Source organism: Puma concolor, unplaced genomic scaffold (genome assembly GCF_028749965.1).
Source record: "Puma concolor isolate L17-30 unplaced genomic scaffold, mPumCon1.1.hap2 unalloc_scaffold_28, whole genome shotgun sequence".
Taxonomy (NCBI): Eukaryota; Metazoa; Chordata; class Mammalia; order Carnivora; family Felidae; genus Puma; species Puma concolor.
Genome location: NW_028240234.1, coordinates 437,169 through 451,415, shown reverse-complemented (window position 1 = coordinate 451,415; position 14,247 = coordinate 437,169). Strand labels below are relative to the sequence as shown.

The 14,247-nt window shown below is 47.7% G+C and overlaps 1 protein-coding gene across 1 annotated transcript; it reads right to left on the bottom strand.

Annotated features, from left to right (window-relative positions):
• Positions 1–56: 56 nt before the first annotated feature.
• On the bottom strand, positions 57–5,760 carry LOC147571425 (liprin-alpha-1-like). The gene is made up of 3 exons (XM_086696425.1): positions 5,314–5,760; positions 776–877; positions 57–503 (listed from the first exon to the last, which is right to left on the bottom strand). Exons 1-3 carry the CDS (start codon positions 5,479–5,481, stop codon positions 429–431), a joined length of 345 nt encoding a protein of 114 aa, XP_086552551.1. The 5' UTR covers positions 5,482–5,760; the 3' UTR covers positions 57–428.
• Between the last annotated feature and the right edge of the window lie 8,487 nt (positions 5,761–14,247).

Sequence of the window (14,247 nt, the reverse complement as noted above, 5' to 3'; positions counted from 1 at the left end):
TACTATACAGTTACCCTAAGATCCCCTTCGCCTCAAATGACATGACAGAATGCTGGTAAGGTTTTTCACGGATGCTCCTGTTCACAGACTTGCTTGTTAACCGCTTTCAATTTTACATTGGAGACAAATCTTCCCCCAAATAAATTACATTATGCAATTTGTACTAGCCAATCGATACACACAACATTTCCACCAACTACTGCTTTTTAACCATACAGACCTGTCTTCTTACAAGAATTCAAGAAGATGAAAAGGAAACCCCAGTCACACAAACACACAAAGTGTGCCTAGAACACACAGCATGTGCACAAATTGAGAACCGCCGTGGCTAGGCACACCGTTTCAGCTTCGGTTTTGTCCTTCTCCAATATGCAGTTGAGGACCTTGAGCACCTCCGCCTCACTGGACACGCCGGCCGGAGTCTTCGCCTATCGCCGTATGACTGTTTTTTGAAGAGCTCTCTCGTGCCTGGAGACGAGGAACTCCAAATGTTCCAGCAGCAGCTGGCGGGAGAGGCAAAAGGAAAACCGTGTTTCAAGAACACCTTCAATTCCGGGCCTCAAGTTCACCAAATGCAAAACCAAGTCTGAATCCCTTCAATTCAGTTCCCAGGTAGGGAGCCGTCCCCGCCAATGTGTTAAAAGAGCCTTACTCCTCCTCACGGATCAAACAAGGTTTGAGAACAATAGGTCCCAGCCAACTCCACGGGGACATTGCGGACAAGGGGAGTGAATGGTGTCCCGTGTTTGAAGACACTGGCAGTGCGCCTACTGACCCTGGTGTTGTTTCTCTCCGCCTTCAGGTTGGCGATCTCCTCCTCTCTCTGCACGAGCTGCTCCCTGCAGGTGTGGAGCTCTGCAGCGAGAGCTGCACACTCCTGGGGTCGGAGAGGGGACAAAAGTGGAGAGACACAGGGGGTCTTTACCAGAGCACACCAGGCCTCCGTGGCCCTCCAGAGGCCCAGCACCCACCGCCCTCAAGTAGCATCACACACACCAGTCCCCTCCTCACCACCCACAGGAGTCCCGGGGATTTTCGGAGGGACCGACACTCAAGGGGACGGACATTTTCAGGTGCCTGGCAGGTCTAGGACTCAGGAACTCTGCTGACTCGGGAGCAAGCGGCCGAGAAGCCTCCTGCCCATCCGCAGCCTCTGGCCTCGTCTGCCAAGCAGGCTTGTGGAGCGGCAGTGGGGAAAGGCTGACGGTACTCAAAAGCTGCTGTCTTAGCCTGAACCCCTGGCTCAATCAGACTCAACCACACCCAATGGACTTTTCAAAAATGATGGTAGGACTCTTGACGAAAGGGCGAGTTTACGACTTCTTTCCTTAGTCAAGCAGGAAATATTATGGAGGAAGGGTTTCTGAGGAGAGTGATGCCAGGGCCCACCACCCCGCGTGGGGCTTCTCTCACGCCAATACTGAGCGCCCGCCCAGGACATGGCGTACAGGTGGGCTCCAAGGAGGTGGACGCACACTCTCCAGTCAGTCGAGCGCAGAGCCCGGTGCAGGGCTCAATCCCTGAACCATGACATCATGACCTGAGCTGAAACCAAGAGTCAGACGCTTAATGCCCTGAGACACCCAGGCGCCCCAGAGCTTTTGTCTCTGTAGGACAAACGAGGGGATAAACGTTCACTTAACAACTGACATTCCAAATAAGGAGAGTTGTTGATTTCAGCAATTCTGGAAAATCCAAGTACAAACTGGTGACACACTTCAATTTCTTTCATAAAGTAGCCCTTTCCAAATCAACGGGAATGTTACCACAGAACTGACCACGTTCCTTGCAATCTGACTTGACAAGGTGAACCCACAGAAGCCTATCTGATCCTTGATGTAGGACTGTGCAGGCCCGTTTCTATGTGGGGATTTTTGTTCCAATAAATGCATTGGAAACTCTTCTGGAGATGTGTGACATTTGGAAAGACTGGCAGATGAGCTGAGCAGCTACGAAGTATCAAACCTAGTAAGTAAAAGGGAGGCCACCAGTGCATGAAATATACGCAGATACTAGGCTATTAGAGCATTTCCTCCCCGAAAACATACACAAACCTACTCTGACAAGATAAAACGTATCATTTTGCACACAGAAACTGACCGTACCTACATGGTGCCATTTGCAGTCAAGAGAAAGGCAAACAAATGTGGAGACGCAGGATTAAGTCCTAACCGCATAACACGAGCTGTAGCAGACGCTGTCCTCTGGGGGAAGTGTGCACCACCTCCTGTTGCTCTTGAGGTCCCCTCAGGTGTTGCACGAATCCACGAATCTGCTACTCAGCTCTTGGTAAGCACTTCCTTTCTCCAGTACATCAAGCACCACAGGAGAAGTGATTTCTCAGGGTTCCTGCGTCATTTTCACCGCGTTAAGGGCAATACCATGAACCTTAATTACAGCCTGGGACCCGTTCGAAGTGTGCCCAGGGATGCCGGACGTGCTCCCGCGATGCAGAGAAGACTCATGGTGTGACAAGAAAAGGCTGAATGGCCTGACATGTACTGAGGTCCACAGCTGCAGCTGCCAGCCGGCCAGCGTGAGGACCACGGAGGCACAAAGAAAGGGAAAGTCTCGAAGCTCTCTCCCTGCGGCGACCCCAGCACATGCAAAAACCTGGTGCTACTGGTGAGACATCTTTGTGTCTGGTGCGGAAGATGTGGCATCTCTGTGGATGTAGGACTGCTGTGAGACGGGCACACCTGCCGACGCAACTCAAACTGCAAGACAAGTGAAGACCTGACATCACGACGTAAGGCAGAAGGAAGGGAAGGATCGAAAACTGGCACATTTCAATGCAGGCACAGGATAGCTTGGTGATTTTAGAAAGGGGTTTGGCTTTGAAAATGGTCCAGACGCTAGGAGAAGCAGCTTCCACCACGAAGAAGAAGGACACAGTTTCCCAGACGCCCCAGAGAAGATTGCAGAGAAGCAGGAACTACCATCCACCGCATGTCAACCACTCCAACGCAAAAAGTGAAAACCCAAGAAAATCAGTTGAGGAGACCATGGCTGCCTGCACGGGTTTTTCATGCAGCAGGAGGTGCCCTGTCGGGGGGAAAATGCCACAAACGACATTTATTCACGAGAAAGACAAGTGAGCACCAAGATGTTGGGTAGGAAGGGGTGAAGCAGCTACCGAATGAGCGGCTACAGGTGGGGGTGTGAGCAGGGCGGCTGGCCCTGTGTAGGAAGCTCACCCCAGGGTCCTGAAGGCAACAAGTGCCAGTGGCCAGTGGTCTGGCTGCACAACCAGAGCCCTTGCCCTGGGGCAGTTCCATCCCGGCTCTGTCCCTCAACTCAGGAAGTACACTGAAAGCAAGGGACTGTCCTCCAAAGTTCTTCTGACATTGGACAATGTCCTGGCCACCCAGAACCCCACGGGTCACCACCAAACGTGTCTTGGCGGCTCACTCGCTCCGGAGCGCAGCGGGTCTAAGTGAGCCTGCGGACCAGGGGCCACGAGGACCTGTGAGGTTCATGACACAGGCACGTTACAAGAAGGACAGTCAATGCTACCAAAGAGAACCGCCACAGAGGGAACATTATGAAAGTCAGGAAGATGCCAAGGGACGTTACAAAAAACTCTGGGGAAACCGTCAAGCCCAACACAATCAAGAAATCCCTGCTAGAGATGACTGTCCATACGACGTGCGTGATTTCCAGGACCTATGACACAGCCAATCAGGAAACTCATGAATGACACTGTGCATATGGCAAAAAGAAAAAAAAAGAAAAAGAAAAAGAAAAAGAAAAAGAAAAAGAAAAAGAGTTGGGGGATGCAGGGATTCAAAATGCGTATCCTACAGAAGGTCACGAGCACAGAGAAAAGCCCAGAGGAGGTCACAGAAGAAGACAGCACAGAGAGGAGATCTGGTGAAGCAGACGGAGGGCGAGGAAGGCGGGACGGAAGTGTCATCGCTGGAAAGCACGCTGCCACCAGGAGTGATCCGGCAGAGTCTCGGCTCCTTTCCCACATGGACCCTTCCATGACAAGGGCGCTGGGACTAAAGCCAGCCAGCCGTCTATGGAAACACTGGCCAGGAACAGAAAGGCCCTTCTGGAAAGCTGCACAGACAGTGCCCGCCTCCACCCCCATACCGCCAGGCCCCAAGGCCCAAGACAGCCCCATCTAGCGGGTCCCCCCCACCCCATGCATGTCTGCATATCAGCACATTTGTGAGGACCCACCCCCACTTTCCAGACAGCAAATCCTCACCAAGGTGCTCAGTGAACCACTTCGCCTGCCATGCACACGTCTGTGCGTGAAAATCGAGGGAGCATGCAGCCAGGCCACCCGGGACGCATGTGTGTCACCACCACCTAAGCGTTCATCAGGAGGAACGTCGTGTGCGAGACTTGTGTGCACTTGGACAGCCTATCCTCACACGGGCATAAGGGCAGTAAGATCTGACATAAAGACAGGCAAGCTCCACGCCACAGGACCCACGGCCCAGCAGGGAGAGGGAAGAGCAGGAGAGAGGCAAAGCCATCTCCCTGGCTTCTGACCACCGGACCAGGGAGCAAGCTGCTCTGTTCCCAGGAGGAGGCACAGGTGGGGGGGGCAGGGTGGTGGCCCGTGTGGAACTCAAAGAGCCCACAGTCCGCCCAGATGGAGCTTCACTACGAGGTGCTTGGAAAGGCGTCCGGGAGACAGAGTGGCGTGCATGAAGGAGAACACAGGGCAGCCGGACCTCCCAAGGAAAACCGCCTCCCCGAGTCTGACCCACGCCGACCCATGGCACAAAACGGCCATCCTGCAGCCGCACTGTGCACACGTTCCCCCTATTCCACCGAACCACACACTCCCATGCCCTTCTATTGCTCTCCGTAAAACCGCATACGTCTCTGGGCGAGGTAACTGCAGCACATAGGGTTCAGCACCTAATACCGTGCCTGCCATGCACTCCAGAACAGGTGAATACTTTAGTGTACGCCCTGTACCCACACACGTAAAATTACACACGCTGCTTTTAAACATTACGCAGTTCTGTAAAGGATATAAAGACGCACACTGTCCTGTGCTTTATGTGATGGGTGATGTGAGGGGCTTGTACCTGTTGCCTAAAACACGAATCTTAGAGCTCAACCCACACATTAGAAGGAGCCACTCTACCCAATGACGTCTACACTGCATCCATTCTTGTCTCCTCCCCCAACCCACTATCCACACAGAACCAGCACCAGCTTTCAAAACATTCAAATCCATCATGCCAGTCCTTCCCCCTGAGGACACAACGACCCCAGGCCCTTATCGGAAAACCCAACTCCTTACGGGGTAGGTTCCGTCCCAACGCCAGCTGCCTGGTGCCTCACCTGGCTCCGCTTCCGCTTCCATCGCTCACAACAAAGCCAAGCTCCTCCTTGACCCCGGCCTTTGGCCTCGGAGTCAGACTGCTGGGAGAGTGCTCGGTCAGCCTCAGCTCCCGAGCGACCTCTCCGGAAAAGGCCTTTCCGGAACCACAGTGCGCAAGTCAGCGACATTTGCTCCTAACCCCTTCACTCGCCCAGATACACTCTTCTCAGATGTGCCTCCACCACCCTCTCCGAGGAGCACAGCAGCCAGAGCCTGGCGACCACAATGGTGCAGAGTCACAAAAGGGCTCAACAAGGGTGGGTGGTTGTGTCTCTGCAGATGATTCGGGTGCACCAACACAGAAGCCCTTTTTGTGGGGGCTACACCGTACACATACAGACATCATAAGGACTCTAAACCCGTATCTTTCTATAATAACACTGAATGTAAATGGACCAAATGCGCCAACCAAAAGACACAGGGTATCAGAATGGATAAAAAAAACAAGACCCATCTATTTGCTGTCTACAAGAGACTCATTTTAGCCCTGAGGACACCTGTAGATGGAGAGTGAGGGGATGGAGAACTAGTTATCATGCTACTGGAAGCCAAAAGAAAGCTGGAGTAGCCATACTTGTATCAGACAAACTAGACTTTCAATCAAAGGCTGTAACAAGAGCTGAAGAAGGGCATTTGAGAATAATTACAGGGCCTATCCATCAGGAAGAGCTAACAATTATAAATGTCTATGCGCCGAATACAGGAGCCCCCAAATATAGAAAACAATTCCTCATAAACACGAGCAGCCTTATTGATAAGAACGTGGTCATTGCAGGGGACTTTAACACTCCACTGACAGAAATGGATAGATCATCTAGACACACGGTCAATAAAGAAACAAGGGCCCTGAAGGATACATTGGATCAGACGGACTTGACACATATATTTAGAACTCTGCATCCCAAAGCAACAGAATATACTTTCTTCTGGAGTGCACATGGAACTTTCTCCAAGATACGTCATATACTGGGTCACAAAGCAGCCCTTCATAAGTATACAAGAATTGAAATTATACCATGCATACTTTCAGACCACAAGGCTGTGAAGCTTGAAATGAACCACAGGAAAAAGTCTGGAACACCTCCCAAAGCATGGAGGTTCAAGAACACCCTACTAACGAATGAGTGGGTCAACCAGGCAATTAGAGAAGAAATTGAAAGATACATGGAAACAAACGAAAATGAAAATACAACAATCCAAACGCTTTGGGATGCAGCGAAGGCAGTCCTGAGAGGAAAATACATTGCACTCCAGGCCTATCTCCAGAAACAAGAGAAATCCCAAATACAAAATCTAACAGCACACCTAAAGGAAATAGAAGCAGAACAGCAAAGGCAGCCTAAACCCAGCAGAAGAGGAGAAATAAGAAAGAGCAGAGCAGAAATAAACAATATAGAATCTAAAAACAACCGGAGAGCAGATCAACGAAACCAAGAGTTGGTTTTTTGAAAAGAAAAACAAAATTGACAAACCTCTAGCCAGGCTTCTCAAAAAGAAAAGGGAGATGACCCAAATAGATAAAATCATGAATGAAAATGGAATTATTACAACCAACCCCTCAGAGATACAAACAATTCTCAGGGAATACTATGAAAGATTATATGCCAACAAATTGGACAACCTGGAAGAAATGGACAAATTCCTAAACACGCACACTCTTCCAAAACTCAATCAGGAGGAAAGAGAAAGCTTGAACAGACCCATCACCAGCGAAGAAATTGAATCGGTTATCAAAAATCTCCCAACAAATAAGAGTCCAGGACCAGATGGCTTCCCAGGGGAGTTCTACCAGACGTTTAAAGCAGAGATAATACCTATCCTTCTCAAGCTATTCCAAGAAATAGAAAGGGAAGGAAAACTTCCAGACTCATTCTATGAAGCCAGTATCACTTTGATGCCTAAACCAGACAGAGACCCACTAAACAAAGAGAACTACAGGCCAATATCCCTGATGAACATAGATGCAAAAATTCTCAATAAGATACTAGCAAATCGAATTCAACAGCATATAAAAAGAATTACCCACCATGAGCACGTGGGATTCATTCCTGGGATGCAGGGCTGGTTCAACGTTCGCAAATCAATCAACGTGATACATCACAGTAAGAAAAGAAAAGATAAGAACCACGTGAGCCTGTCAAGCGATGCAGAAAAGGCCTTTGACAAAATTCAGCACCCTTTCTTAATAAAAACCCTTGAGAAAGTCGGGATAGAAGGAACATACTTAAAGATTGTAAAAGCTATGTCTGAAAAGCCCACAGCTAACATCATCCTCAATGGGGAAAAACTGAGAGCTTTTTCCCTGAGATCAGGAACGCGACGGGGATGCCCACTCTCACCGCTGTTGTTTAACATAGTGTTGGAAGTTCTAGCATCAGCAATCAGACAACAAAAGGAAATCAAAGGCACCCAAATTGGCAAAGATGAAGTCAAGCTTTCCCTTTTTGCAGATGACATGATCCTATACATGGAAAATCTGACAGACTCCCCCAAAAGTCTGCTAGGCCTGATACATGAATTCAGCAAAGTTGCAGGACACAAAATCAATGTACAGAAATCAGTTGCATTCTTATACACTAACAATGAAGCAACAGAAAGACAAAGAAACTGATCCCATTTACAACTGCACCAAGAAGCATAAAATACCTAGGAATAACTCTAACCAAAGATGTAAAAGATCTGTATGCTGAAAACTATAGAAAGCTTATGAAGGTAATTGAAGAAGATATGAAGAAATGGAAAGACATTCCGTGCTCACGGATTGGAAGAATAAATATTGTCAAAATGTCAATACTACCCAAAGCTATCTACACATTCAAGGCAATCCCAATCAAAACTGCACCAGCATTCTTCTCGAAACTAGAACAAGCAATCCTAAAATTCATATGGAACCACAAAAGGCCCCGAATGGCCAAAGTAATTTTGAAGAAGAAGACCAAAGCAGGAGGCATCACAATCCCAGACTTTAGCCTCAACTGCAAAGCTGTCATCATGAAGACAGCATGGTATTGGCACAAACACAGACACATAGACCGATGGAATAGAATAGAAACCCCAGAACTAGACCCACAAACGTATGGCCAACTCATCTCTGACAAAGCAGGAAAGAACATCCAATGGAAAAAAGACAGTCTCTGTAACAAATGGTGCTGGGAGAACTGGACAGCAACATGCAGAAGGTTGAAACTAGAACACTTTCTCACACCATTCACAAAAATAAACTCAACATGGATAAAGGACCTGAATGTGAGACAGGAAACCATCAAAACCCTAGAGAGGAAAGCAGGAAAAGACCTCTCTGACCTCAGCCGTAGCTATCTCTTACTCGACACATCCCCAAAGGCAAGGGAATTAAAAGCAAAAATGAATTACTGGGATCTTATGAAGATAAAAAGCTTCTGCACAGCAAAGGAAACAACCAACAACACTAAAAGGCAAACAACGGAATGGGAAAAGATATTTGCAAATGACATATCGGACAAAGGGCTAGTATCCAAAATCTATAAAGCGCTCACCAAACTCCACACCCAAAAAACAAATAACCCACTGAACAAATGGGCAGAAAACATGAATAGACACTTCTCTGAAGAAGACATCCGGATGGCCAACAGGCACATGTAAAGGTGCTCAACGTCGCTCCTCATCAGGGAAATACAAATCAAAACCACACTCAGATATCACCTCACGCCAGTCAGAGTGGCCAAAATGAACAAATCGAGAGACTATAGATGCTGGAGAGGATGTGGAGAAACGGGAACTCTCTTGCACTGTTGGTGGGAATGCAAATTGGTGCAGCCACTCTGGTAAACAGTGTGGAGGTTCCTCAGAAAATTAAAAATACACCTACCCTATGACCCAGCAATAGCACTGCTAGGAATTTACCCTAGGGGTACAGGAGTACTGATGCATAGGGGCACTTGTACCCCAATGTTTATAGCAGCACTCTCAACAATAGCCAAATGATGGAAAGAGCCTACATGCCCATCAACTGATGAATGGATAAAGAAATTGTGGTTTATACACACAATGGAGTACTACGTGGCAATGAGAAAGAATGAAATATGGCCCTTTGGAGCACCACGGATGGAACTGGAGAGTGTTATGCTAAGTGAAATAAGCCATACAGAGAAAGACAGATACCATATGGTTTCACTCTTAGGTGGATCCTGAGAAACTTAACAGAAACCCATGGGGGAGGGGAAGAAAAAAGAAAAAAGGAGGTTAGAGTGGGAGAGAGCCAAAGCAGAAGAGACTCTTAAAAACTGAGAACAAACGGGATTGATGAGGGGTGGGAGGGAGGGGAGGGTGGGTGATGGGTATTGAGGAGGGCACCTTTTGGGATGAGCACTGGGTGTTGTATGGAAACCAATTTGACAATAAATTTCATATATTGAAAAAAAAAATAATAAACATAAAAAAATTCAACAACCTCATGCCAGTCCTTCCCCCTGAGGACACAACGACCCCAGGCCCTTATCGGAAAACCCAACTCCTTACGGGGTAGGTTCCGTCCCAACGCCAGCTGCCTGGTGCCTCACCTGGCTCCGCTTCCGCTTCCATCGCTCACAACAAAGCCAAGCTCCTCCTTGACCCCGGCCTTTGGCCTCGGAGTCAGACTGCTGGGAGAGTGCTCGGTCAGCCTCAGCTCCCGAGCGACCTCTCCGGAAAAGGCCTTTCCGGAACCACAGTGCGCAAGTCAGCGACATTTGCTCCTAACCCCTTCACTCGCCCAGATACACTCTTCTCAGATGTGCCTCCACCACCCTCTCCGAGGAGCACAGCAGCCAGAGCCTGGCGACCACAATGGTGCAGAGTCACAAAAGGGCTCAACAAGGGTGGGTGGTTGTGTCTCTGCAGATGATTCGGGTGCACCAACACAGAAGCCCTTTTTGTGGGGGCTACCCTGTACGCTTGAGGGGCATCCCCCCCCCCAGCCTGCTTCAGATTCTGGGTCTCCCTCTGTCTGCGCCTCCCCTGGCCACACACTCTGTCTCTCTAAATAGTAAATAAACATTACGAAAATTAGAATACAAACAACACTGATCAAACACTCCCAGAATAAGCGTCACTTAAGCGATCCACTTCATCTAGTTGCCCTGCCATAGCCAGCCCGTAATCACAAAGCCTGCCCTGGGCAGGCACCTGACAGGGGAGGAGGGCGGCCGTGGCAGTGGGGGATAGGGAGCTGGGAGGCTGACACCATCACCACCCCATGGACGCTGGCTGAGTGTGGGCAAACTGGATGGTCATTTTAGAAGAACGACGGGTACTAGGCAAGGACTACTGGGTTTCGTTTTCTCCTGTAACAAATGCTGAGGACCAAAATGTTTGCTATGACTTCTCAGTCTTCCCTGGCTTGCTCTTATACATGTGAGTAGCCTGTTAATCAACACATCATGAACTAGGAAAGATGAGTTCAATTTGAAGCATCTCTGAAGGCATCAAGGAGACCCCGAGGCAGTCCCAACTGGGAGGACCGAGACCCCAACAAAAGGGAAGCCCGCTGAGCCAACTCTAATGTTCAGAGTCCTCTCTCTCCCTCAAGACATGTGAGGATTCTGAATTTCCTCAGGGATTGGAGGCAAGATACCAACGAGCTGCAAAGGAAACCTAACAGAAAGGCAAGCAGAAAGTCGCAGCTAACCGAGCTCTGGACAGCACAGGGAGGCACAGAAAAGGAGCCCGGCACTCGGCAAGCACTGCCTGAGAAGCTGACCCTTCCATCATCTCATTGTGCTGTGGAGAAAATAACGGGGCTTTGGGAGCTAGCATCAAGGACGGGTCCTCGGAAATACTCCAGGCCTCCAAATGGAGACCCTGGAGGTCTACACGGGGGTGGGGGACAGCGTGAGCCCAGCTCACACGGCACCTTACAAAGACTGAGCCCCAGTCTCAACTCACTCACGCCTGAGTGGGCCCAAGAACCGCCGCACTCGGGGTGTGTGGGATGAAATGCTGAAGGAATACAAGCACACGAAGAGCCTCTATGCTTCTCCATACAGTCCAGCACAACAATAAAAACAAGAAGAAATGAAAAGACAAGATAAGACAAGACAACAAAAAGACAGAAAAGAAAAGAAAAGAAAAGAAAAGAAAAGAAAAGAAAAGAAAAAAGAAGAAAAAAGAAAAGAATAGAAAAGAAAAAAGAAAAAAATGAAAAGGAAACGAAAGGAAAGGCAAGGAAACGAAAGGAAAGGAAAGGAAAGGAAAGGAAAGGAAAGGAAAGGAAGGGAAAGGAAGGCAAAGCAAGGCAAGGAAATGAAAGGAATGCCTGGGTGGCTCAGTCGGGGAAGCATCCCACTTTGGTTCATGTCATGAACTGACGCGTTATGGTTTGAGTCTCGCGTCGGGCTCTGTGGTGACAGTGCAGAGCCTGGAGCCTGCTTTGGATTCTGTGTCTCCCACTTTGCCTCCCCCTCCCCTGTTCAAGTTTTGTCTCTACCTCTCTCTCTCTCTCAAAAGTAAATAATATTAAAACAAAATTCTTTTCATAAGAAAAGGAAAGAAACAAACAAGCAAACAAAAAAAGAGAGGCACCTGGATAGCTCAGTCTACTCGTTTAAGTGACCAACACTTGGTTTCGGCTCACGTTTGTGAGTTTGAGCCCTGTGTTGGGCTCTCTACTGAACAGAAAAGAGCCTCTCCTCAACAGTGTCTCTCTCTCCCCCGTCCTCTACCCCCACCCCTGCTCTCACTTTCTTTCTCCCTCAAAATAAATAGATAAACATAAAAAAACAAAAAACAAACAAACAGGTCATATCGACCCAAAGAAGAAAGAAGAGAAACAGACCAAGAGGAGACACATAGACTGGAGTTATTGGATGCAAAAGTCAACTGTCCAAAAACCATTCTTGACAAATGGGAAATTTTCAGAGACTCAAAACAGATTCTCCAACTGCAAATTACCAGAGCTAAAATTAAGATCTCCAGGTGCCTGAGTGGCTCAGTTGGTTAAGCATCTGACTTCAGCTCAGGTCATGATCTCGTGATTCGGGAGTTTGAGCCCCGCGTTGGGCTCTGTGCTGACAGTGCAGAGCCTGGAGCCTGCTTCGGCATCTGTGTCTCCCTCTCTCTCTGTTCTTCCCTTGCTCCCAGTCTGTCTAGCTCTCTAACACAATTAAAAGACTAAAAAATCTTGTTAATGGCATGAAGAACTCAGTCGGTGGGTTTCACATCAGACTAGACACAGGTGAATAGACTCAGTGAACTGAAAGATAGTTAGGTAAAAATATATCTAGACCATACACAGAGAAAACGTCCAGAAAATACAGAAGCCCAAAAGACACAGAAGATATGGTACAAAGGTCCAATAGGAACCCACAAAGTAGAGGAAACACAGAATGGGTAGTACCACCTCGCTACAAAGATAAGAATCAAAACTGATAAAAGAACCATGAGAGTGACTCCACAAAGAACACCCGAGGCAAAAAGATGTTAACAGTCATGAGAGGACAAAGATACCGCCTTCCATGGGACAACGACAACAACACTACCAGCTGACTCTTCAAGAACAGCAAATGAAGCCAGATGATGGATTGGCATGTATGAAAGGTGAACTAAAATAGCCACCAACCTGGAAGTCTTTACCTAACAGAAACATTCTTCACAGTGAAGGCAAAGTAAAGATGTTTTTCAGGCAAAACAGAAGCAAAAACAAAAACGGAACAACAAAAACAACACACACACACACACACACACACACACACACACCATGACTACACATCAACTACAGACACAAACTAAAAGCAATATTAAAGCAGCTCGTTGCAAAAAAGAAATGTAGTCTCTGACAGAAATATGAAAAAACAAGGCTTGCAGAACAAAGGGTAACTATGAGAACAAACCTTAACAAGCATTAAGTGCACGAAACAATGACATCAACGCCAAAATCCATCTAAGACTAAAAAATATTAGCCAACAAAAGGTGAAGGGGAGTTCAGTGTGGTTCAAGTGTCCAAGAAAAGAGCAGGGGCGCCTGGGTAGCTCAGTCAGTTGAGTGTCCGACATTGCTCAGGTCACGATGTCACCTTTTGTGAGTTGGAGCCCCGCATCAGAGTCTGTGCGGATGGCTGAGAGCCTGGAGCCTGCATCAGATTCTGTGTCTCCCTTTCTGCTCTGCCCCTCACCCGATTGTATTATGTCTCTCTCAAAACACAAATAAATCTTAAAACAAAGAAAAACTAAGAGGAGAGAGCAGTGTCAGGGAAGCAGTACAAGTCCTGAATCAGGCAGGGGTCAGTTTAAAATGCACCTGCCTCTAGAAATAGATATAGTCCAATTACCTAACAGATCAGTGTACAATTAAAAACTCCCTCCTACTTCTAAAGGAAGGCTAGAGACCAAAAGAACACACAACAGCTGGGACAAAGAAGAAACTAGTAATACAGTACGTGTAAACTAACATATCAGTCATTACATGTGCACAAATACTCCAAGGAAAAGTTTGAGTGTCAAATTCATTAGAAGGAAACTAAGCATACGCTGGTCACAAAGGTACACCCTAAAACGTAAGATCACAGACAGGTGGAAGGAAAAGATCCCCAGGCAAACCCAACCGAACAGAAAACTGATGTGACCACTGGGACCCTCCAATAAACTAACCTCTATAGCAAAAAGCTCTACTAGAGATCAAGAGGAACATTTCACGATGGAAGTTCCATTTACCAGGAACACAAGACTTCTAACCTTGCATATACCCGATAACGCAATCTCGAAATACAGAAAAATTGACAAACATAGAAAAGGGAAAAGAGCCACATCCATAAGCATTATGGGAGACTTAACGATACATCTCTCAGTATCTGACAGAACTGACGACAACAGAAAAATCAAAGGAGTGGGACGGGGCTGTCCAATATGCGGTCACGTGCTTTATTGCAAGTCCTTGAAATGCG